The 26,977-nt window shown below is 40.3% G+C and overlaps 1 protein-coding gene across 5 annotated transcripts in view; it reads left to right on the top strand.

Annotated features, from left to right (window-relative positions):
* The window catches only part of LOC111867118 (ras association domain-containing protein 1), an 84,178-nt gene that overhangs the window by 49,847 nt on the left and 7,354 nt on the right, over positions 1-26,977 (top strand). For all 5 annotated transcript variants that reach the window (XM_023856664.2, XM_023856656.2, XM_033752598.1 and 2 more), the window contains 4 exons: positions 12,572-12,759; positions 13,664-13,762; positions 24,591-24,778; positions 25,761-25,876. In XM_023856664.2, coding sequence (XP_023712432.1) covers positions 12,572-12,759; positions 13,664-13,762; positions 24,591-24,778; positions 25,761-25,876 — 591 coding nt within the window. The remainder of the gene's footprint in view (positions 1-12,571; positions 12,760-13,663; positions 13,763-24,590; positions 24,779-25,760; positions 25,877-26,977) is intronic.

The raw sequence follows: 26,977 nt of genomic DNA, 5'->3' as shown, positions 1-26,977 counted from the left end.
AGATTTCAGTTGATTTTTGCAGAGGAAAAATGTTGGGATATCGTCCATGTTCAAGCTGTCAATCTCGCTTCCAGAACGGCTGATGTTGAAAATTACAATTTTAGACCTTTGACGTACGTATAAAATCTATTTAATACCCCAAACTCTCATATTTTGAGTGATATATATATATATATAAAAGTTTGGTTTACAGCAGAATGATCAATACGATTTTTGCCATATTTCCAACATAGGTATAGAACATTGCATATTGTTTTGGAAGGGGCACGCGGTAGCATAGTTGGTTCAGGCATTGTGCTACAAGCCGGAAGGTCGCGGGTTCGATTCCCGATGAGGATATTATATTTTTCAATTGACCTAACCCTTCCAGACGCACTAGGGCCCTGGGGTTGACTCAGCCTCTAACAGAAATGGGTACCGGGAATCTTCCTAGGGGGTAAAGGGCCGCCTGCGCGTAAGGCTGACAACCTCACCGCCATCTGTGAGCCGAATGTATAAGAAATATGGGAGCCTTGACCGTCTCACAATATTGTGGGCCTTCACGGCCTGTTACAGGGAAATCATTACCTTTACCTTACATTGTTTTGCAGTGAGACAGTATAAGGCATAACATTCTTTTCCAACTGGGCGCTAGTAATCTTAGATCTAACGGAATCAGTAAAATAACAGGACATCGAGTGAAACGCCGGTAGTTTGTGTTTTCCTCTGCGATTCACCAAGCCTTCGTCAGTAGCGACAATTATATACGTGGTTTAGTTTCGGCCATAGCATGAAGCTGTCTGTTCGTATAGGGCCACTGCCAACGTTAAGACTGCATCAATATTTACCTCTGCGCCTCCTGGTATGCCGCTTACGCACAGTGGCAATTTTACATTGTCGGTGTAGCTGGGTTTATTTTTAAAGACGTGCCACATTGCTCTGAGACTGATAGTGACATAGTTAAACTTTCCATGGTTACATTCAGAGAGATTTTCTTGAAATACTACTATATAAAAGGAGAGAGTTGGTACCAAACTTTGCTTTGCAGTGAATTCCAAATCTTTCACTTCGAGAGATTCTGGATCCGGCTGTTATAATATCTTTGATTTTCTCAGTGCATGCAGGAAAATTCTGTGATAGTGTTTTAAAGTACTGAACTAGCTCTTGCATATTTAGGCCTAGAAGTGGGAAGGATTTTATAGGAACAAGACAAAAAATAGACAGCTTTTTCAGAAAATTGGACAAACTAGGACCTGAGGTTAGTTTATAAGGGACGCATGTTTCTTCATATAGGAATGCCTGTTTTTTATCTTGAATTATATCAGTTCGTATATGTTACACTCATTTTCGTAATGTTTAAAATTAAGTTGAATACGAATACAATATTTAATGCTTATATGGCATGTGTTTGGTTGATTTTTCATTTATTGATGTGTAACACAATCTTAACACATACGTTGTAACCTTCTTCGCATAAAATTCCTTATACTCTCTCCCTCTGTACAAAATGTTTATAAACAAATATAAATTGGGAATGAAAAATGTTTCTCCACATGCCTACGTACGATAGGTTACTGACCTCTTGTGCCGCCCCGCCTATAAGAACTAATACTGCTCGTTTTCTAGTTCCGTGTGTATGGCGACGGACTACTGCTAGTTGCTGTGTATGGGTTTGAAACATTATTCCGTACTTATGTTTTAAAATCGAAATCCTCAAGGAAATATTTGAACTTAAGAGGGATGAAATAGGTGGGAAATTTATGATAGTGTGTAACAAGGAATTTCGTGAATTATAGAGGTCACTAATATCCGTAGATTGTTCAATTAACCTAAATCCTTTCAGCCGCATTATGGCTCTGGGTGTCGACTCATCCTGTAACAGAAATGAATACCAGGTATCTTCCTGAGGAGTAAAGGGCGACCGGCGCGTAAGGCTGACAACCTCACCTCCATCTATGATCTGATTGTCTAGACAAAAATATGGGAGCCTCGACGTCTGACAACCCTATTGGCCTCCATGGCCTGTTACAGGGATATCTTTACCTTACCTTTTTTACTAATGTTATTAGGTGAATGAAGTAGGTCACGATCACCTCGGATGATGAAATGAGAAATACATCTTTTTAACAACTTGGGAAACAACTTACAAGACCGAAAGGAAAGTTAGAAGACAACGTTAAAATTGATAGATGTCTCCAGGCTTTTGCGGGGTTACGTTGCTGATGTTTAGCTTTTTTTGATGATGGCATGGTTCTACAACCCCCCCCCCCCCAGCAGTATCATCATTAGTGTACAGATATTATTGTGTACAGTACCTGCTTTAGCATTAAAACACAATCTGTTTGTCTGAAAGAGTGTATTTATGTGTTTACGTATGATGCTCGGGCTAAACGATTACTTTCCTGATCAGGATTAACCGATTTGACATTTCAGTGGAGACATTGTGTGTTTTCTATGCGGTAGCAACCGAGTTTTCGAAGAGTTATGTTGTCTGGGTTGTAACATCGTGTGAGCTGGCAAAGTCCGCTATTGTTGTTATTCAGATGAACTTAAGGCTTCGGAGTCTGAATACTGATCTTGCGGAATTGGGTCGTGGATGAAGCCGTCTTATGTCGTAGCCTGATATGAGCAGTACGAACCTTCGCGTTCTGCTGTCGAATTCGTTTAATCAGTATCACTCACTCAGGGATCTGAGCCCTTCTTGAGAAGCCGCAATTGTGCAGCTGAACTCGAGAACTTCCCAGCATTTTATGGAACCCGAAGGTTCAGTACCGTGTTCACAAAAGCCCTCCACTTGTCCGTATCCTCAGCCAGATCAATCCAATCCATACCATCCCATCCTATCTCTCTAAGATCCATTTTAATATTGTCCACCCGCCTACGTCTTGGTCTTCCCAGTAGTCTCCTTCTTTTTGCTTTCCCACCAATATCCTTTATGCATTCCTCTTCTCCCCCATTCGTGCTGCATGCGCTGTCCATCTCATCCTCCTTGACATGATCATTCTAATTATACTTGGAGAAGCATACAAATTATGAAGCTCCTCATTATGCAGTTTTCTCCAATCTCCTGTCACTTCATCTCTCTAGTCAATATATGTAACCCAAAATTGAAAGTATGATTGAATAATGGGCTTGGATCATGTACCACCCTTTCTCGAAGTAAAACAACGATAATGTTGTTTATATACTTCTTACAAAGAATGATAATGAAATGTTTCATGGCCGTGCAAAAATGCCAGGAGGAAACAGTTTTATTGCTGTCACACATATGACACGTCATAAATGTGTATGTCGTGAGTAACATCTGTAATCAAGTCTTCACAGTTCGTCACAGTTCTGTACAGAATTCAGGGAGACTGGAATAGCCTTCCTCCTTTGCCGAGTATAGAAGTTTAGTTCATTTTTACGTCATTTTAAACTGCATTTAATGACGAGAATGTCTCCTCCCGAATTCGAGTCTCACATAATGAACATTTAGGATCTGGTCTGAATTCCTCTTGTGTACGAATGAGAGCAAGCGACGTCGGAATTTTAGTGTACTAAATATAGACTCGAAGATATATACCAGATGTTTCTTCAGCTTTAATCGGATATCATTAAAATTTTGGTCCGCGGTGGGTAAGGTCCTTAAACCGTGGTTCTCTCCCTCGAGAGGAAGTGTTAAAAATATACGACTTTGTTATGGTAATTTATTTCGAACTAGGCTGTTTGATAATAGTCAGAAATGTATTTGGACTTAAGAAAGGGGACTGAGTCAAATGAATCCAACCCACACCATTGCACCCTATTTCTTTAAAATGCATCTTAATAGTATCCTCCCATCTACGCCTAGGTCGTCCAAGATTCAGTTGTAAATGTGAGTATATTAGAGAAGATTGGTTCGAGAGTGTGGACGGAATTCAGTTAATTTGGAATGATGTTCATAGGCGGCTTTTCGGTACACGATAATAAATTTTGAAGTGTCGTAAAGGCAGGAATTTCTTGACCGGCTGAACAATTTTCAGCTTTTCAGGTAAGATAATTTCCGCCGACTTCAGAGAAATATTTCATCATGGCTGTGGCTGTATGACGGTAACTGAAGGCCGCGCCATAGCTCAGGCGGTTAATCGCTGGCTTCCCAACGCCGCGGCCCGGGCTCGAACCCAGGTCTGGTCATGTGGGATTTGTGGTGAACAAAGTGGCACTGGTGCAGGTTTTTTCTGATTACTTCTGTTTCCCCTGCCAGTCTTCATTCCAACAATGCTCCACAGTCACCATCATCTGTCGTATGCTGCTGGTACAGTAGCCCACTAGTGGCTGCAGTATCAAGTGAACTCAGTCTGATCCCACTAAGAAGAATATGACGGTAACTGACAAATCTGCAGTTTTAATTGTTATAGTTGCATGTTATCAACATATATGCAACTTAATATGCAGTTTACATTCATAATGTGTATATATTAACAGTCTTCAAGTGCATACCATCCCATCTACCACTTATACACTACATGTTTCGACAATATGCTGCCATCTTCAGGTGTATCGATCCGTTAACCATTTCACTGCTTGCCTTTACATGTCCATTTACAAATAATATTAAATTTGTATACGTCCTTATATAATAATAAAGTTTATATATTTAAAACTTGTTAAAATTTATTATCTCATACGTCATATTTTTAAAATTCGTGTGTATTATTAATCATCCACATGGAGGTCGTTCTTCATATGTTTCTAATGTTGTGTGTATATTATGTCTTATGATGTGTTCTACTCTTGTGGCTGCGTGCGTTGTATTGTTGGATGTGACACACACATTATGAATATGAATCAGTGCAACAGGACGCTAAAATACAACATAGTGCAGTTTGCTTTTTGTAGTCTGATTTGCTTCGTTGCAGTGAAAGTTTCAAATCATATTCTCTGAATTTGCTGGTGGATTTTGAACGGTCAAAACACATTTAATATGATAATGCATGCGGATGGTTTCATGATTAAAATGATACAGACTTAAAAGAGATTAGAATTTTAGGCGACAGGCATCGTACCTAAGCAACGAATATATTCAGATTTGGAGCTAAAAATCCAATCTTTCTGAACCTTAAGCTATACCACACCAATAGCAGGTGTTTCTAGGTCAGTGTCAAACCGACTGAGCTGTGCGTCCATTGAGAAATTCTGTTTACTCGTTTGAGCCACGGTTCCTATCAGCATATGCACAATGATGCAGTTTCAGTACATTAGGCCTGTAGGCCTGACTTCTCTATGTCTAATTAGGCTCTGGATTGTTTTTGGTGACGCACGATTGTGTGACGACGCTCTTTCACTCACTGCCTGACAAGTTTTGATTTTCATCTCTCCGGGTAAATCCGGGGATACTATTTGAAACTGGGTCACGACCACTTCCTTCCGCGTCCTTTTCGGCTCTTTAATCGTTCTACCTTTCGACGTTATTAACGGATCCGGGATAGCGTAGTTGGTATAGCGACTGGCTATGGGCTGGACGACCGAGGGGTCGGAGTTCGAGTCCCTATAGGGTCAAAAATTTTCTCAGACATCCAGGAGCTTATCTGTATACCTCTCAGCCCGGAGTGGCTCTTTTTTTAAACGCGTTCTATGTGCTTTCCGTCAAATTATTCAATTCAGAAAAATTTTCTTCTCCCCACCGTTAAATCCATATGCTAAATATATAATGTGAACGAAGTGTGGACAGAATACCTTCAGAACAGTAGTCGATTTCCGTATATAGGCAGCGGCATCTGATAGGAGTATGCTAAACTTATCTTCATCCCCATCTTCTGGTTGCAGCAGCTGGAAAAAATCATTCCCAATTAGTGTTACAGACTTTTTTCGGGGTAAATCGGTCGGAGCATAAAACTGGTCACTTTATCTAGTGCCAAGATTAAGAATTAATGAAGGTTAGCTCTGAAATTCTCACGGTGTGAATATGGTGATTAAGGTTTTTCGGGGTGTAACACGTATTTTGGTAGATAGGTGACGCAATTAAAGAGGTTGGTCTAGAAGGAAACGCAGGGAAAACTAATTATATGTTGCCGTCTCGTCACCAAAATGCAGGGTAAAATCATGACATAGAGATAGGAAACAGATGTTTTGAAAATGTAGCACAGTTCATATATTTGGGAACAACAGTAACAGATCGAAACCTGATTCAGGAGGAAATTAAGAAGAGATTGAACTCGGGTAATGCTTGCTACCATTCAGTCCAGAACCTTTTGTCTTCTCGTCTGCTGTCCAAGAACATAAACATTAGAATATACAAAACTATAATTTTGCCTGTGGTTCTGTATTGGTGTGAAACTTGGTCTCTGACATTAAGGGAGGAACATAGGCTGAGGGTGTTTGAGAACAGGTTGTTGAGGAGAATATTTGGACCGAAGAGAGATGAAGTGACAGGAGGTTGGAGAAAACTGCACAATGAGGAGCTTCATAACTTGTACTCTCCCCCAAGTATAATTAGAATGATCAAGTCAAGGAGGATGAGGTGGGCAGGGCATGTAGCACGAATGGGGGAGACGAGGAATGCATATAGGATATTGGCGGGAAAGTCAGAAGGAAAGCGACCACTGGGAAGACCAAGGTGTAGGTGGGTGGACAATATTAGAATGGATCATAGAGAGATAGGATGGGATGGTATGGATTGAATAGATCTGGCTCAGGATAGGGACCAGTGGAGGGCTCTTATGAACATTAATGAACCTTCGGGTTCCATAAAATGCCGGGAAATTCTTGAGTAGCTGCAGAATTGGCAACTCCTCCAGAAGGGCTTAGCTCAATGAGTAAGTAAGTAAGGTACCAGCTATAGGATTAAGCCGCTATCTTCAGGGTAAAAATTCTGAAGATTGAGGCGGTAAGTTTTGCTGAAATAGTGGTACCTATCTACCAAAGTACACGATGTCACATCCCGCTAGACCGTATCTTAAAATCTGTCACAGCGGCTACTTTTTGTCTTAATAAAAAAATTCTTCATGTTGTTTAACGTTTTATTAGCTGATTGCATCATTTATTTATGAAATTATGCATTATTTGTGCCAAGAGAGGTCGAAGAAAACCCGGAAGGACCTAAATGTAAAAATAGAACTATCGGTTGGACTTGATCCCGTATTATTTAGTTGTGTCTGTCCTTTGCCAATGACATTACATTACCATATGGTGACAGTGTAAGCTAAGTTGTCGCGGTTGGCAAATGCATATCATTTTTGGAAATTTGCCCACGTACAGGACGTTTTCTGGCAAGCAGAGAAATTTTCTCCGGCTACAAAGTTCACACTGAGAAGAAAGCAGTCTTCTGGGATTTGGCACCGTGTATATGTGGTGTTAACCGACGTTTCGGAGGAACGTATCGCCCCCATCTTCAGGGTAGAAGAAAAAGTGTAAGAAATCTGCAAGCGACAACACCGTGAGAAACGGTAAAGCAGACTTACAAAGTTCACACTGTTATAGCTTCTCTCCCTTGTTGTTTTACTTCTCATTTTAAGCCAGTGGGACTTCATTCAGGCAGCCCAAATTTGAAATTCCATTCCTATCCTGTGTTCTCTTCGTAATAATTACGTGTCATTGAAGCTGAATTCTATCTCTACAGTCTCTGCTCAGTTATTACATGGGTGTAACACATGTCTGTCGTTCGCGTATGATGTGATTAGGATAATTTAATCAAGAAGGATAAGATGGACGTAGCATGTAGCACGAGTCGGGAAATGAGTTAATGTACAGTGTTGGTAGAAGAACCCGAAAGAAATGGAAAACTTTGCAAGTCTAGGAGTTTATGAAATATTTTACTAAAATATCTCGAAAAAATAGTAATGAAATTGTGGGCTGGATTTAAATAGCTCGGGGCCAAGTTGTGGACATTTGTGAACACTGAGATAAATTTTCATGTTATAAAAAACAGGGAATTTATTGGCTAGCTGTGTAGCAATTTCGTAAGAAGTTGGCATCATTTGCGTAGATCGAGTAATAGTATCAGTTGCGTAGGTCGAGTAGCATAGTATATGTGCGTAGGTCGAGTAACATAGTATCAGTTGCGTAGGCCTAGTAGCATAGCATTAATTGCGTACGGCGAGTAGCATAATATCTGTTGCGTAGGTCGAGTAACATAGTATCAGTTGCGTAGACCTAGTAGCATAGCATAAATTGCGTACGTCTAGTAGCATAATATCTGTTGTGTAGGTCGAGTAACATAGTATCAGTTGCGTAGACCGAGTAGCTTAGTACCAGTCGCATAGGTCGATGAGCATCGCGATATAATAATGATCAAAAATGAAGTGAGAAGGATGGTGGTGGAAGAGGTCGTGGACTATTTCAAAGCCTTTACCTGAAAGTACCGACGAAGACAACGGGAAAATCAGAATAGCCTGGCGGCAGGGATAATTTTGTCTTTGACGATAACAGTTGAATCTGTTGTAATTTCATAAGTGAAGTGTGTAGTTGCATGTTACAAACGCTCTTACCATTGGCCTAGTGTGTTAAAACCTACCACAGCGGCTCAGAGTTCGTGTGATGGAATGGTATGCTCCATACAGATAAGTCGCTCGTAGGATCAGTTGATCATTTACTGTTTAACAAAGCTGTATGAACTTCGGAGGTTATTTAACGACTGTCTGTTAAATGTGTAGATTATATAGCATCCGATGGTAGAGGATGATCATGGTTGAAGTGGAAAGGATTAGGGAGAAAACGGTTTGAATTTATGAAAGACTATGAAAACCTCAGAAGGAATAGTTGGTGTTCATGCCGAGGATCGATTGAAGGCTTCCCTAATACATCTCAGAAGCTTCATGGGTAAGCAAACTTATACGGGTAACAAAATAGTACTTCCCTCTTGCACTCATTATGGTGTGGTCACATTCGGAGGTCCCACAGACAGGCTACCCTGACTGAAGCTTTGCTTGGTTTTCCTTAGTCCATTTATGCAATGCTAAAAGATAACTTTGAAATACTAGTAGGCCATGACCGCTTAGTTCCGCGGTATTGATAAGTCCTCATACATGGATCTGAGCCCTTATTGAGAAGCTGCCAATTGTGCGGCCTCTCAAGAACTTCCCAACATTTTATGGAACCTGAAGGCTCATTACCGTGTTCACAAGAGCCCTCCACTAGTCCCTATCCTGAGCCAAATCGATCCAATCCATACCATTCTATCCTATCTCTCTGAAATCCATTTTAATATTGTCCACCCACCTATGTCTTGGTCTTCCCAGTGGTCTCCTTCCTTCTGACTTTCCCATCAATATCCTGTATGCATTCCTCCTCTCCCCCATTCGTGCTACATGTCCTGTCCATCTCATCCTCCTTGACTTGATCATTGTAATTATATTTGGAGAAGAGTACAAGTTATGAAGCTCCTCATTACGCAGTTTTCTCAATCCTCCCATCACTTCATCTCTCTTCAGTCCTAATATGGTAAAGTCATTGTTTGTAATCTTTCTACACTTTTTTTTTTGTTAACTGTGTCTGGTGAACATGAAGAACCGCCTCAAATGTGGCAAAACAAAATATTTATCGTTAGTCCTCACTGCAGTTTTCTGTGTTAGTATCTGGCAAGAATTAAAGTCGAGACTACTATGTAAACCCCAGTCTGTAATTTATGGCAACATACGAGTAATGCAGTATGTAAACTTGAAAATATTCCCTGATTGAAACCAGTTTTTGCTTTTATTAAATCATATGCAGAGAAACAACTGGTTAATAACTCTCTCATCCAATACTGGTACCGTCTGAATCGTCAGATTAGCAGTTACTACAAATGCAATTGCTGTTGGCAGAGGAAAAGCCTCTGTCCCATTGGTAATTAAGCCCTTGTCACCCCATGTGTAGCTAGCCACCTTACTGACTGAGCCATTCCAGCTCTCAGACACGTGGACCCACGAGCACACACACTCACACATATACACACACACTTGCAAAAACTGATACCTCTTCAGGTAGGATACAGACCCATGCTGTCTTGTAAATTGCTTTGTGATGGTGGGTAGCTGGCAGTTCCCAGATTGTGTGTTCTGCAAAAACAGCAGCTGCGTTTGAAAGCAGAAAGGATCTGGTGATCACTTGGAACAGAAATAGATTCTAATACAGAACGATGTACAATGTTATGTTCTGTCATCACATCACTTAACATTACAGTTTTGCAAAGAATACTTCTCGTTGAACATGCTACACATATTTCAAGAATGATAGTTGTAATTCACTAAAAAAAATGCATTGAGCATGGTTCTCTTTTGCTCGTTTTTAGATGCTTGGATAGTATCTTAAACTGTGGCATAGTTATGGCTTATCATTAATGTCACTAAGAGCAGCTTACAGATTGCAATCCAAAAGTAAACGCTATTTCAGAATGTATTGTAGTTCCATTTATTGTAAAAATGTTTATTACTGAACACAGAGCACACCAACTTTGTTCACTTCTCAGTACTCTGCCTCTTTATATGTATATTTGCATCCTTTGAACCCAACTTTGGAAATGTTTGAGGAACTCCTGTTTAGTAATATGTTCTCACCAATGACAAGTTACTGTCCTCATCATAAACTGCATCTCCATCCCCCAGTGCAGTTATTGATTGATTTGTAGCTTTTTCTTAGTTAAATTAAATATGCAGGTTTAAAAATGTGGAATGAAAGGGCAAGAATGACAGCATAGAACACAAAATATATATATAGATCCACTCTGCCATACATCTTCGTGGCATAGTGCTTAATTAGTTAAGCACAAGGACAACTTTACCTTTTACCAGACCTGCTCAAACCGAAAGCAAACTACTTGTACTTACATCTTTGTATGATAGTGTAAGAATATTTCAAACAAAACAGAACATGAATTCAAACCCAAAACTTGTAGGCTGAGTGCAAATAGAAGATGTCAAGACTGGTGAAATTGTTTGAGCTACAGTGTAAATAAAGTAATTGAAAATTTTAGCCTTCACTTTTGCATGTCTGAAGTAGTAAACACTTCAAAAATAATATTGTTTATTTTATACAGTAAAACTTGGTTATAGCAACATCGGTTTCTGCGACACCTTGTCTATTGCGTCAAATATTCAATGGTACGAACTAATTCCTCATAAAGCAACTGTTTTTATACCTTGCTTAGTACGACATGCACAAATGCATCAACCTTGTATGTAACGTCATTTTCATTCCTGAATTTCTCTGATATCGTGGGAAAGTTCGATGTGTCTGCCCACCCTCACTTTCTCTACTTGCTGACGTGACTGTCCTGGAAGAATATGACCGCGGGCTGCAAGAGGAGCGTGGGTTTTANATGCACAAAGAAAACAAGGGTGTGGGTTGGGACTGCGTGAATAGTGCAAGAGGATGCGGCAGGTTGTTAACGTAATTTAGAAAGTGTGTATTGGGCAAGTAACAGGAAACAGATGAAGATAACTGATTACTGTACTCGTATCTAGGTACAGTAAGGCACAACAATTGATGTAATCTACTGTAATTTGGTGAGTAGGCCTACCTTTAATATACAGTACAGTATTAATGTGGTGTGTATTGTCAGTGAAAAGCGCTGTAATGTGTCTTTGATATTACACATTTGGGCAATTCCACGTTAATGTTACGTTAGTCTGCACTTAACTACGTATTTCACTAAAAAATGCAACATTTTAACTCGGTTTTTTGGTAGATTTTTATGTGACTAACATAAGGCTACTGTGGAAGTACCCATTTCGGTTACGACATTCGTTTATAACGACACTATTTTTAGGTCCCTTTGATGACGTTATAACCAAGTTCTACTGTATATTTATTTACTTTTGGTTTCATTAACAATACTTTCAAAACCTGAGATTATACAGTGTTGAATTGTGCGATTAGTGAATAATGATTTGGAAGCACTGTCAATGGAAGTGGCCATGGTCTAATTTAAGATACAAACTTGGCACGTACTTGGAGGGACTGAGGACAACCATAGAAAACATCACTTAGAGTAGCCTGTCTCTGAGGTGAGAATTGAACCCTTCAGCTTCTGAATACCATGCATGAGCCTGAACTACTCGTTCATAAGGATTAATCAGAAATTACGTAAATATAAATTTTAAAATGTTATAATTGTTACAGTAAATAAAGTAGGATATTTATCAACTGTTGCTGTTATCTTGTCTACAGATGCATCTAGTCCAAGTCACTGGTTAGATGAAAAGAAATTGTGCCCTGTCTGAAATTTTTACTGCCTCATTGTGGCCCTTTGGCAGTAATGAGTCAGGCAAATCATTAATAGGCTTTATACTGATAGAGCACACTGAAGTGTGGTAGTAACATTGCTTCATATTTTATGGAGGAAGGAAGAAGCTGTAATTCTATACAAGATGTACATTTATGCATTAAGTTCAATGATAGCTGCACTGCTATTACAAGAGATAACCAACACCATCTTCAGAACAAGTCTTTGCAGGAATGGTAAATTGTATGTTCCCAGATTGTGCATAAATGTATAGTAAATGCAACTTTAAAAGTGTGTTTGTTAATAATTTTGAATAAAAGTTGGTTTTATCCCTTTTGCCTAGCACCATTAATACATCAAGATACTTGATTTTTTTATCCATAGATCCTGTATTTATAATGAAAACTTCACATGTGAAATTTGTTGTTTCAGACTGTCACTATACCTGCCATCCTCAGTGCCGAAATTTGGTAAAACTTGACTGCCGTGGTGAGAATGATACTGAAGACAGAGGTGCTGCTGTACCAGATGCAGAATTGGAGGGTGTGGAACATGTAGTTGGCCTTGAAGAGATTACTGATCCAAGCCTAGAACCTTTACTGCAAGAAGTTTCCTCAAAGGTGAATCTGGGGTCTCAAATTAGTTCCAGAAGGACATTGAGATTCAGTAAATTCTTACTGGGTTTTAGCCATATGAGATGTTTGACATAAGAAACCTGTATTGCAGAAAGTTCCTCTGTTTCTATCCTCATGACTGATATAAGGTTGATGTGATTTCATGATTATAACCATCTGAAATGAGATGCCAACCCAGTTATAGCTGTGTAAGAAGCTGGAATGTTTAAAGCTCAAGTACTAGGTGTAAATCTAAAACGTTAATCACAAGATCTTACGTTTACTTTAATACTATGGAGATACTTTACTGTTGGATTTGAGGTCCTCACAGCACTGACTGTGAAGGGTACAATTTTCTGGGATGTGACAGACTGTATGGCATCACATCCTGAAAGACATTCCTCAAACTTTACTGTGTACATAACCACAGAGAATATTCACTGCCATATTTAAACACAGAACACATGTTAATGGTGAATCATTATTATTCCACGTGGATTTTAGAGATACACTCTCTTTGCTGGTATAAAAACCATCTGAACGTCACTGTTGAGTGATTAGCTCACCTTCTTATTTCAGTACTTTTAAAGGGCAGTAGTTATTGTAAAAGCCATAATTAATTATCCACCTTAAAATATACTAACTATATGAACTTCCAAAAGGTGTCCCTTTATATTTGCATTACATTATGGAAGTTTGTAAAAAACAGAAGGGAAAGCTCCATGTAATCAGAGGCCTCAGCAGCAGAAGGAATGGAGAAAGTCAGCTTCATATCTAGCCCATTATAAAGTGATTATTATTATCCATTGGGTAGGAGCACAGTCTAAATAGTGTGAGAACAGTGTAATGTTAGTTGGTGTTAAATCATTCCAACAGTATATTCTTAGCTTTTGTATTTATTTTTGTGCAGGAAGATGCTGGAACATGCCTGAGAGTTACCCGTGAACATCTGCAACTCCTAATCACAGAATACAATGCTGCCAATCCCTCAGGTCTTGATATGACATTAGTAAGTAGTTTTTCGTCTGTAAGATATACTTAATATATTCTGTGATAGAATTTACATCTTTCATATGTTTTTAATTTCTGATAATCTGTAAATGATAAGGTAAGGATTGAATAATCACTGTAATAGTACTACAATCAATGATTTCGTGGACTGTGGTTTTGTCCCACCATAGTACAAGATACTCACATACACTTACACATATCCACATCCTCATAGTGAGTAGAAGTGCTAGTTTCTGTGTTGAGATCTGTTGCCAGAACATGACTAGTGAAGATGGACTATCCTAGTGTGTGTGCAACGGTGAACTGGAAATTGTGTAAATCAGGTATGGCGCTGAATTTAAGTGTGATTAACAGAACTTGTAACCAAGGTGCTAATATATCCAATCGTCCAAACTAGAACCCATTATTTTCATCATGAGTAGCACCCTACATGTTACAATATCTTGCAAAATTTGGGGGGAATTAAATTAAAAGGTAAATATTTCATCCCACTGGAAATACAAGTATGAACTGCCGCTACATATGATGTTTCCATGGTACCATGAAAATTTTCCAAAGGAACATAAAAATATAAGAGGAGAAGAAAACGCAAAGTGCTTGTTCATTGTGCCCAAGAAGTATGAAAGCCTGTAACGGGTCTCTACACTTTCAGTGATTCTTTTGTGTTGTTGTGTGAAGCACTTTTGATGAATTGTACATCACTGCCAAAATGTTATGAAAAGAAAAATATGCTGTAGGGTTTGACGTTCTAACAGCTATGATTATGAAGGGTTCTATCTTTTGGGGCATACTGCCATGTAGTCCATTGAAAGTCAACCAATATTTCAGAAGAGCATGTCCCCTCCATTTACAGGATTGAAGCAGGCGGTAAGCAGAGCTCTGAAACATTCATGAACTTTCAAAAGATTACACAACATTACAACCCAGAAGATAGAACTCTAAAATATAAACAAATTTCAAAGAAAGAGAAGAACAAGAGATACATTTTCAAATCATTGGTTTTGTGTGGAAATCACCAAAGAATCATGGAAGATCCTCTTTGAGAATACTATAATAATACTAGAGAGACTTTTGAGAGAGTCATTTGAAATGCATTTCTTACTATAGGGACATGAATCAACCCGTAATTTACATGGATGAATTAAATATTTTTCGAGGACATCATGGGCAGAAAGGTGAAATGAAGGACTTCATGTTTCCCTTTCAAAGAGTGAAAGGTAATAATATCCACCATGGTGGGGAGAAGGGATTTATATTGATTTCTCTGGTGATGTGGAATTCTGGATCACACATGGTGACTGTCATGATCAAATGACACCAGTAACCATAGAAAATGGGTGAAGGAGAAACTGATTCCAAATCTTCCTGCAGAATTGGTTGTAACTGAAAGTGCATTGTACTCGAACATCAAAGTAAGCAAGACACTGATATCCATCTGAACAAAACAAGAGATCATTAACTTGCTACAACAGAAAAGAAAATCCTTTCTCACCATTAATGATTTTGTCAGAATTGTTGACACTTGTTAAAATTCATAAACCACCAAAAAACTTGCCTTCTTGATCAGTTGCTCCAAATATATTGTGATTTCCACCATACCATCCTAACCAGAATCCCATTGGTGAAAGAACTTGTTGTAAGACACAATTTCATGTTTAAAATGAATACTGGTGTGGAGTTATATGAGGATATGTTCTTCAAAAGACTGGAGACCTTTGTGCAAAAAAAAGTCAGGAAGCTTGCAAAAACAACATGACAGAAGAAGGGTCATACTGATGAAGATATGTATTCATTTGTAATAACAGTAGATAGATATAATGGGTTATTTAACAGTGCTTTCAGTATCAAGATTCTGAAGTACGAGGGAGAGTCAATAAATAGGCCATAAATGGAAGAAAACTAGCTGTAATGGACATAATAGGTTTTCTACATGTGTCACTATGTAGCAACACTATCCAGATTCATGACAGTATAGGTACCAGATGCATGTGAGCATGTACAGAGGCTGGTTTCATTAGTCAAAATGGCGACTGTGCTTGAGGGTGTACTACCGAAGATCAGCGTTCTGTTGTGCGTTTTTTTTTTTTTGTAGGCAAAAGGACTCTGCAAAGGATATAGACATGATTTATGGGTGACTATAGATGGTGTATGGATTGGATACTGGATTTATTGACACGACTCAGAACTAGAAGTACAGTGTTATTCAAAAAGAATGAACCGATTTCATGATGCATTGCTTCAGTTCTCAAGCATCGTCATGGAATGAGTCAGCGACCATTTGAAAGAGGAGTTAGTTAGTTAGTTATTAGAGAGGGTGGGTTTCCCCATGCACTTAGACCAGTATTGGTCCATTGTGCTTCCCTCTATGATATTCTACCAGTCTCTATACCCTACCGATATTGGTGCGTACCATCAGTCCCGACCGAGCCAGCGAGTTCGCCTCTACTGGCTTGGCGGTATCTATAATGCTTCCCCCATCTATCGGAGGCGTTAGAGACTACTGTTGGGCGGGAAATGTCCTGAATTTGGCTCAGTGACCTCCTTTGGAGATATGAGGTTCTTTTACATGCTGTAAAGCTACGACACGGGACCCACGGCTTAAAGTCCCTCCCGGAGGACTTGTTCNTGTCTGTGTAAAGGAAAAAGTCCAGGACGACCACGAGTCTCGGAGGAACAAGTGGCGAGAATCCGTGCTGCGTTTGAGAGGAGCCCGCGGAAGTCAACAAATCGAGCTAGCCGTGAGATTGCGATCCCTCAATCCACTGTCTGGCGTGTGCAAACAGTACGTCTACATTTGAAACCATACAGACTGCAGCTCGTTCAGGCACTTGACACCAGTCACCAATGATGACAAAAGGAAGCGGATGGAATTTTGCGATTCGATGCTGGAAGACGAAACCTTCATTTCACGTTTAATTTTTAATGATGAAGCGACTTTTCACTGAGCGGCACAGTCAGTCGTCACAATGTGCATATTTGGGGAACAGAGCACCCACATGAAACAGTTGAGCACGAAAGAGATTCCCCTAAGGTGAACATCTTCTGTGCTGTGTCTGAGGACAAGGTTTATGGTCCCTTTTTCTTTGAAGGAAAAACCGTTACAGGACAAACTTATCTCGATATGCTCCAAAACTGTCTCTTCACTTCACTGCAAGCAGATTCGCATGACTTCATTTTTCAACAAGATGGAGCACCGCCCCATTGGCACCTGATGGTCCGAGCTTTTTTAAATGAAAAAGTGCCCCAGCGATGGATTGGTCGGAAGGGGGCCAAAGACCTTGCTCTTTGTGCTTGGCCTGCGAGATCCCCAGACCTCACCGTGTGTGATTTCTTCTTGTGGGGATATGTAAAAGATCACGTTTATGTTCCACCGCTACCCACTAACCTCGATGACCTTAACAGCGAATAACATCAACGATTAACTCAGTGCATCGTGATATGCTGATACGCGCCTGGGAGGGATTCTCTTATCGCACTGATGTTGCCCGTGCTGCAGGGGGTGGCCACATTGAACACTTGTAAGACAGGAAATAAAAGTTGATTGTGAGTAGAATACTTGTGACTTGGCTGGAGTTTTGTATTACTTTCCTTTAATAAAATATTGCATAATAAAATCGGTTCATTCTTTTTGAATAACCCTGTATTTACAGCGCCATCGCTGATCTCCACTCTTTACAAATCAGTGTTGCAAACGCTAAGTTTTCTCCAAGGGCCGCGCCGTAGCTCAAGCGGTTAGTAATTGGCTTCCCACCGCTGCGACCCGGGTTCGATCCCGGGTCTGGTCAAGTGGGATTTGTGGTGGACAAAGAGGCGCTGAGCCAGGTTTTCTTTTGAGTACTTCGGTTTCCCCTGCCAATCTTCATTCCACCAATTGCTCCACAATCACCCTCACCTATCATCTGGGGCTGGTACAATAGGCCAGAAGTGGCCGCAGTAAAAGGGACTTAGTCCCACCCCACTAGCAATTAATTAAGTCTTCTCCAACCCGAAGTGTCTTCAACAGCCGTTTCCTGGTAACGGATATTAAGAGTGGAGATTCTTCAGCTTCCTGCTCTCAGGTCCTTCCTGCCCAGTGAATATCCCACAACTGAACTCACTGAATCCCCTACTCCAACTGAACTTCTCTTAGTCCCGCTCAGCTAACCTGGGGTCCTCGTTATATATAGCCTCGGGGAGGACCTAACAGAAAACACCGTCCCCAGTAGTTATTTTGTTGTGGGCGGTTGCCTAGCAATAGCCTGGATATTGTTGAGTGTTTACCGGTTGTTACCAAGCAACAGCCGCTGTCTCGTTTGTTTCTAGGCCCTTTCGTAGCAACGGGTCTATACGCCACATTGCCCTCCCCCCTTAAGGCTATTCATCCCAAGTAACCTATAGGCGTACCATCATTTCTTTTCGAGGGCTGTGCTTGCAACATCTGTGGCCGGTCTCGCTTTCCTTCCCGTGGCTCGGTTTTCACTGTAACCTATCTCCAAACGCTCCCACTTCTCCTTAAAGCTGCGCATCCTGAGAGGTTCCCTCATAGGGTGCCAGTCGGTCCAGTTTTATCACCATCATCTTCCATCGGCTGGTGCGGCCAAGAGTTCCGAGAGTGGTCAGTGCTCCTACATTGTATATGGCTTCTATTCCGTGTGCCGTCTCTTGTTTCGTTTCGGAAGGGGCTAACTCCTCCACAATGCCCAGTTACTCATTTTTCGAATCCTGTCGGGAGATCCGGCCATTTGCTTCACCATATCCAGCCCTAGGGTCTCCTTGAATGTCTCGTTAATATTTCCCTCGCTTTCCAGTCGTAGCTGATGTCTTGAGCCTTGGGTCCTTATTCTAGCGATGTCTTCCGGTTTCGCCCGATGTCTCTTCCCGAACTTCCGTCCTTTCCGGGTTCCTAATACAACATTGTCCTTGCGTGGTCCCTGATGACCGTGTCCCTTGAGCCGTGCCACTCCTGGCCGGCGGGTCATCCCTCTGCGGGCGGCGGCCATCTTCTTCCGGGACCCACCATCGCCCTGGGTCCACTTCTTCGGCTGACCGCGGTGCCCTACGGCTAGATTCCGATCCCCATGTCGCTTCTTCGGTGCTCTGACAGGTTTCAGGACCTCCTCATGCTTCGCCTCGGACTCTTATATCCTCTCCAGGCAGGCCTCTATCGCTTCTTGGCAGGCCGTAGCCTCTTCGCAATGTCCTCATTTCTGCTAGCCCGGCATCCATCTTGGCTGGTTTACATGTCTTTTTTTTTTTTATTTCCTTTTGATTGGCATCAGTCTTTTGTTGCTTGGCTTCCATTTCTGCTTGGTTGATGTCCATTTTTTGTTGCATGGCTTTCATTTCTGCTTGATCGGCTTCAGTTTTTTCTTGAAAGGAATCCATCTTTGCCAACATCAGTTCTGTCGTTTGATCCATTTCTGTAGTATGGCGTTATAACGATCAAGATCCAATGCAGTTTCTAATCCGACCACTTCTGATACCAGATTGTCACGTTTAGTGGTATGCTATAGATGGGATGTGGATTGGATGTTGGATTTATTGACACAGCCCGGAACTATAAGTGTTACAATTACAGCTCCATCCCGGATCTCCACACTTTAAAAATCACTGCTGCAAACACTAAGTCTTCTCCTCCCCCCAGTGTTTTCAATAGCCGTTTCCAGGTAACGGATGTTAAGAGTAGAGATTCATCAGCTTCCCACTCTCAGGTCCTTCCTGTCCGGTGAATATCCCGCAAATTACCTCTCTCAATCCCCCTCAGCTGGCCTGGGGTCCTCGTTATATAACCTCGGGACGGACCTAGCAGAAAACACCGCCCCCAACAGTTCTCCTATTGTTTTGCGGACGGTTGCCCAGTGATGGCCCGGATGTTGTTGACGTGATTACCGGCCGTTACGAACCAATGGCCGCTGTCTCATTTGTTTCAAGATCCTTGCATAGCAACGGGTCTGTACGCCACATTATTCCTAAAGCATCAATTACAGAGCCATTGATAAGCATCGCGTTCATGCAACAATGGATGAACTGTTGGGAGAGGTGTTTTCTGTTGGGGCATGTGTCGATGACCAACAGTCAGTCTTCAAGCAGATGGTCAGTTGTGAGTTTTAGAAGCTGGTAGCTGTGGCCAAGGGACATTTCGGGAACCTGGAGGCAGAGGAACGTCCACTGTTGGAAGACGTTAGCAAGCATCGCAGTGAAGACCGTGACTGAGAACACTAGTTTGTGTGTGATAACGATTTGTATTGTGCAGTCACTAGCTGTTTAAAAGTTCAGTAAATCCAACTGCCTAGCCAGACCCCGTCTATAGTCACTCTATCACGTGACAACTGGTGTCAGACATGGGATAACTGGATTAGAAAGGATCGGATTGAGAGAATAATTGGACTGAAGACACTGGATCTTTATATCGCCATACTATGGGCGTGGAACAAATGGCACTCCTGCTGGCTGAAATGAAGGCTGAAATAAGAACCAACCGAGCCGAGACAGACGTAGATCTAAAGAAAATGAAAGCCAAGATGGACTCGAATCAGAAAGAACTTGGGGCTTGTCTATCGATAAGCTACCAGCATAAATACATCAGGAAAGAGAAACAGTGTACAAACAATCAACATTAAATAGATCCCCACTTCCAGCATCTCTAAAGCAATTTAAAAACGTTCTTCAAGAGTAACGGTATAAAATCTGTTACAAGAGTGCCCAAAGCTTATATGAGTCAATTCCAAAAAGGGCTGAGGCTGTATTGAAGGCAGAAGGTGGTCCAACACCTTATTAATAGAGAAATGTGCACAGTATCTGTAGTGGTTCCAAGTTTTTGTACAACCTTTGTATGCGCTAAATTGTTCAAACTTTGGTTTTACAAACAGATTGAGCAGCATAGCTCTACTTGTGAGTATCAGTGTTGTACCATGCTTATCATATACGGAACAGGATGTAGATATGACTTCATTCATTTCCGTCGTTTCTTAATACTTTAAGGGGGTTAACCACAGAAGTAAACGAATCTCGGGTGAATGTGACGCGACATTAGAAGTGATTCGTTGTCTTTTGTATAGAAGTGAGTTACTATGCTTATTGCATCTCCGTCCGCAGTAAAAATTGACTGTTAATGCTCTTCATGTGAATCAGTTGAAGTTACGATCAGAACAATATGTCTCTTCTAAAGGCAGCACTTCTGGAGAGGGGCTTGACAGTGCAGGATCTTCCAAGCGGTTTGTTTCTTGGGGACTGGGTAAGCATAATTGATACATCGAGATTTCCATTTTGTAAGGGATTCTAAGAATCAGTAAATTAACGCCACTATTATATGTTCTTGTGGCTGATTTTCTGATAATGACCAAGCTGTGGGAATTTTGTAACGAGTTGAATAAATTCAAGTGTTTAGAAAAGCACCTTACCGTGTAGAGTGTCAGTAACGTTTCTCATTAAGTGGGACTGACACATAAAGCATATGCCAAAATTCGCTTCTCAAAAACGGTGGCAAGGAAACTCACTGTAATTAGTTATATTTTCTTACTTAGGTAAATTGTATAAAGGGAGAAGTTTCCTTCTCGTCTCTGGCATTGCGGGATGGTGGTGAGGACTTTCGAGCCCTGAAAATGCTGACCTAGCGAAGTGAATGTCCTATGTAGTATAAATGGGTTTTGATTTACCACCGTTCTATTCCTGATTGCCTGCATTTACATCGAATATATTACATCTCTCGTTGGACTACTGTGCATCCAGCGGCATGTTTGGATGCCATTGAACAGAGCCAAACAACTCGGAATATGGTGGCCGGTCAGTCTGGTGTTCTGCATTACTTCGCTCGGCCACGTAAGACCATTGCACTAGTGTATTGGGACTATTTTGCTAACATATCGTAGAATTTTCAAATTCTTAATGCTTTTCATATACTTGATTTAATCTCACATTTCTATTTCTATTTTCTTTTTGAAAATAAAATTAAAAAAAAAAGATTTGTGATCTATGGTCAGGCATATGACCAACAGCACAATATTACATCGATATGACAATAGACATCGATTTACGGTTCGTTTGAAACGCGTTGTGTCTTAAAAGCAAGTTCTGACTGTATATAAATGATGATAAACTATACACATTGCTTGGGCGTGAGTTCATTGAAAGCACGCATTATAAACGGATGCTCACAACTGAATTTCGCTAATTAAATAGCAAGACATAGGCCTGAGACAAAATAGTTTCATCGTATAATAAATACGGCTTATGCTCCATAATCCATCTTCACAGAAACATTTTTCCCCTGCGAAAAATTGCGTATTTCCGTAGAAGGTTGAAACTTTAGCCACATGTCTCGGTAACAGATTCTCTGTAATGGCGATGTGCCTTTTTCATCGGTTTGTTTCCCGGTTAATTTAATAATTTTCTCAACTGCGTAGGTTATATAACGGAAGGACTATTATGAATGAAGACGTGAGAAAGACTAGGAAGGAAGCGATTGTGGCCTGTTCTGCAATTATTTTCCGGCATCTGTCTTTGAAGGGCCCGACTAAGGACAACCACGAAAACCTTGGTCGCAATAGCTAAACCGGAATCTGCCAAACTCGAAGGAACGATAACCACTACACCCTGACGTTCGGCCTTCTTCGTAGGAAAGACACGGAGCTTTCATTCATGGCACTGCTTTGCCCCCCTAAGCTCATCGGAAGTTCCTCCGATGAACACGGAACAGTAGTTGAGTGGCTAAGCACTCTTGCAGCGTTATAGATTGAAGATTATGTCATTTTAGTAAGCATGGATGATTGTAAATTGAGACAGGAAAACATGGCGGGAGAGGTAATGTCACCGAGTGTCGCTATCGAGTGGTTAACTCCTAGTGCTCCGAGGTCCGGTTCAAATGTTGGCCTGGAGAATGGATATTCTGACCGAGGTTTTCCTTGCACACCTTTTTTCCAATTAATCGTTCATTAATGATTGTATCTTTTGGCATTATATAATCAGAGCAATTGAAAACATCGTTAATACACTAAGAATAAAGATCGCCTAGATGGCCTGGGGAATACTACTGAAACCGTTCACCACTATTCAACCTGCAGACCTCTAGGTTGCAGCAGCTTTTTGGTTTTAAGCTGCGTTTGCTTTATGGAAGAGGAGGTATTTATACATAATGCAGAGGTTACTTCATAATGTGTATGGGACATATTGTCAGCTGTACCCCCATCATTTCTCTTCCTGAAGCTGCATTTCTTCATGGGTTTCTAAAATTTGACCCTTTATTATTTGAAATTAAGTTCCTTTCTACAACTGTCACTAATTTTCGGTGATTATGCAGTTGTTCATCACCACAACATGGAATTTTAAGTAATAAAATTAACTAATTATTACGCAGGTTGCTAAAATATATTTTTACCACTGGGAACACCAAGGCATAGGTGGGTGGGCAGTATTAAAATGGATCTTAGAGAGATAGGATGGGATCGTATGGATTGGAGTGATCTGGCTCAGGATAGGGACCAGTGAAGGTCTCTTGTGAACACGGTAATGAACCTTTGGGTTCCATAAAATGCTGGTAAATTCTTGAGTAGCTGCAGATTTGGTTTCTCCTCAAGAAGGGCTCAGCTCCATAAGTAAGTTAAGTTAAGTTAATAATTTGGAATATTAACTCAAAATATGTTGTGATCTCATGTTTCCTACTTCATGCCTGTATATAATTTGTCATTGCCCAAATGTTATTACTGTTTTCATGATTCTAGAAGAATTATTGTGGAAATGAAGGGCTGTTCTTCATAATCACACTTCTTACATTTTAGTCCCGTGAAGAAAGTGATGGGCTAAATCCATGCTACTGGCCATCAGCAAACAGTGGTACAGAATCTTTTTCGAGCAGTTGATGGTTATTCACCTTGACAACAAATTCTTGCTTTTATGGAAGTTGACTGTTGATTGTCATGTTCACTAAAACCTAGCATTGGATCTTATTCAGGGATGACACAATCCAGTTTATATTTTTGCGTTGTATTCCTGTAAAATAAATTGTGGCTTAAGTTGCCTCATCTCCTGGGTATTTTAATCAAAACTGTATATGCATGTTTCTCATTCTACATGGCCAATTTATATTATCACATGGTAGGGTGACTATAGATGGGGTTTGGATTGCTGACTTGATTTATTGGCCACTTATACAACCCCTTACTACACTTAACAAATCACTATTGCACACAGACTAGTGTTCACAGTCTGTTACAGTCTGCACTAGTCATTTCCTGGTAATGGCTTCTAACAATGGAGATTGTTCACCTTCTGCACTCTCTTTGTTGCCCTGTGGCTAATACTCGACGACTCTGAACTCTTGCTCCAATTAACTAACTCCCAGGCTGGCGGCCATCTCATACAAACATCCTAGTCTTCTCTTCACAGACTGACTTACAGCTGACTAAAGCTCAGCTGATGCCCTCTTTGTATAGCCACTCAGCATGAACCACATAGAAAACACCGTTTCCAACAGTTGCTGTATCGTTGCACGTGAACTCATTGCCGTGGGAACCTGTTTTTTCTGCAGCTGCTACCCAATAATGGGTCTACACGCTACAGTATTATTATTCTTGATTTAAACATCATATCAGTATTAGGTAAAGAATACAAATTGTGAAGTTCCTAGTTATGCACGTCCTCTCTTCTGTTTTCTACCTTCAGCCATTGTTGACATTATCTCAAAAAAGAGCAACAGAATGATTGAATAAATAGTCATATTGTTCTGTATGTTTTGATCTATATTATTGTGTTTGGAATAGATTTGTATTATTAATTTAAATGCAGTTTTCAAGAGAGAGGCTCAGAAAATAATTAGAACATTAAATTCTTGTGTACGTTGGCCCTGCTTATAGGAAGAAAATGGCTCCACATTCCGAGGATTTATCCGAGTCCACATGAATTTATGTCGACCAATCAGTGTTGTAGCTGGTACACGTCCACCTTCCATTTATGATATTCTTAAGGATGATGAAACACTGGAGAAAACCCTCACATCTTTCTACCTGCCACGAGACACAGTGAAGGCTCTTCATGTTACAAGGTACTTCATTTGGACTGTGTATCTTGAACTGTGAAGTTCTAGTCTACTGTATTTATATAAGAATTATTTACTACAATTGAGCAAGTGTTAACAGTATTACATAGTCTTGAATCTCCTCTGAGTAAGATATCTGTACCCAGGAAATATAAAGAAGTGGCAGAAAAATGGAGAGATTTCTGTAATGGGGAGCAAAATTTTATACTTTTCACCAACATTGTTTATTTCTAGTGTATCCATATATTGTCTGTTTGATCTTTGGACTTTCTGGCCTCTGTCCATCTAGGCAAGGGTGTAGAATCAAATTGTGACCTGGGAGAACCTGTATGGTGAATTCTTTTACTTCAAATGACTGGGTGATCATAAGAATGACAGTTGATGGAGGGACCTTCATCTAAATGTGGGCTCCATTACATTCCCAGCACTTTATCTTTGATAGTTGAAGGTTTCAGTCTGTAAACAGATCTGCACACCTATCTCACCTGGGACCAAACTCTGAACTCGCTGAATGAGAATCCAGTGCAAAATCCTCAAACCAACAGATCCGTACTTCTCATATAATATTATTAGAGCAATTACATCAAGGATGAGATTTGCAGGATGTGTGGTTTGCATGGGAGAAATGAGAAAAGCATACAATGTTCTGGATGGAAGAAGGAACACTCGGTGTCCTGGGGTGTACATGGGAGAATATAATTAAAAATTGGGCATGGAAAAATAGTGCATGAAGATCTGAACTGAATGGAACTGTCCCAAGATAGGTTCCTTTGACAGGATTTTGTGAACATATTGCTGAATATTCAGGTTCTCCAAAGGCAGGGAACTGCGAACTTCTTGAGGAAGACCGTGAACCATTTAGTAAGTTAGTCTGTTATTTAAGTTCTCAGGCTTGGGTGATGCTTATTGCTTAACATTTTCACCACCATCTCTGAGTGTGTTCATTGTTGTGTCTTCCCTTAATTGATTTATCATTCCTTGCTTTTAGTGAAACAACCACACATGAAGTGGTCAAAGCACTTCTTAAAAAATTTAAGGTGGTAGACAATCCACGGAAATTTGCTTTATATGAACGTTACTATGAACAAGGGGAGACTAGAAAGGGTGAGTAATGTTCTATAAATATGAAATATTATAAGGCGTTTCTAGAAGATGTTGAATTGGGTGACTTCTAGTCATGGTTAATAAATATTTACCCACTCTGTAATGGATAATATTTAATATAACTGTGCTGTGCAGAGTCATCAAAAGCCATGCATGTCTCTCTGTCAGTTTGCTTTTCGCACAGAAAGATATCCTGCAAAAATTTTGTACAGACTTGTGTGTGCACTAACACTGAAACAGTTCACTGCAGTGTTATTTGCACAGCTTTTACCGGTCTGTTATATTTGTTGACTGTATTTAAGTAAAGAGATGCATGTATATATTTTCTAATAGCTGTAGCTCTTGCAGTATTTCCATGTAACCATTTTCTGCTTAATATGTGCACTTTGCAAGCATATGATTGCCTGATAAGTAATTTTCCTCATGCACTGCATACTTCTAAAGATATTTGCATGAAATACTGAGTAGATATCAAGAATGTGGTTTGTATATATGCAGACTGTAATTATGATATACTGTTTACTTTTCCAGCCACTACGGTTAAGAGAATGCACAAGTTCATATCTGCCTATTGTATGTCTTAGTTTGAAGACTACAGAAAGAATGTTAAGAGAACTTAGGTATTGGTATTATACAGTGAAAACTGGTACGAAAATTTAATTTTGCTTTGTGTTGGTCACATGTAATGTATGTAATCTACATTAAGCTTATGCTGAATTTTGTTGATTGTCTCAAAAACAGATCATGCAAAAGGTTTGTTTATGGCATAAAGGCTGTAACTTTTCTTTTAAACATTTCTGATGTGGGAAATCTGTGATTTGTTTTTGTGCAGTGTGAATAACCTTACAACAATCTATTTATACAAGGTGTGGCAATAAAGAAACCGGATTCATGCTCTAACCCTTTATAAAAAAAAAATCAGACAGTCGAAATGTTATCCCCTTCAATGTAGTCCCCTCCCCGATCCCTACACCGCTCCATGCGAATTTTCCACTGTTGGAAGCAGTGCTGCAGGTCATCTTGTGTTATGCTCTTCAAGAGTTGCGTCGCTTTTGCTTTCACTGCATCCACGGACTCGAACCTGGTCCCTTTCAGCGCAGA

Source organism: Cryptotermes secundus, unplaced genomic scaffold (assembly GCF_002891405.2).
Source record: "Cryptotermes secundus unplaced genomic scaffold, Csec_1.0 scaffold277, whole genome shotgun sequence".
Taxonomy (NCBI): Eukaryota; Metazoa; Arthropoda; class Insecta; order Blattodea; family Kalotermitidae; genus Cryptotermes; species Cryptotermes secundus.
Note: the sequence above shows the minus strand (reverse complement) of the source record. Positions and strands in the feature narration are given on the sequence as shown.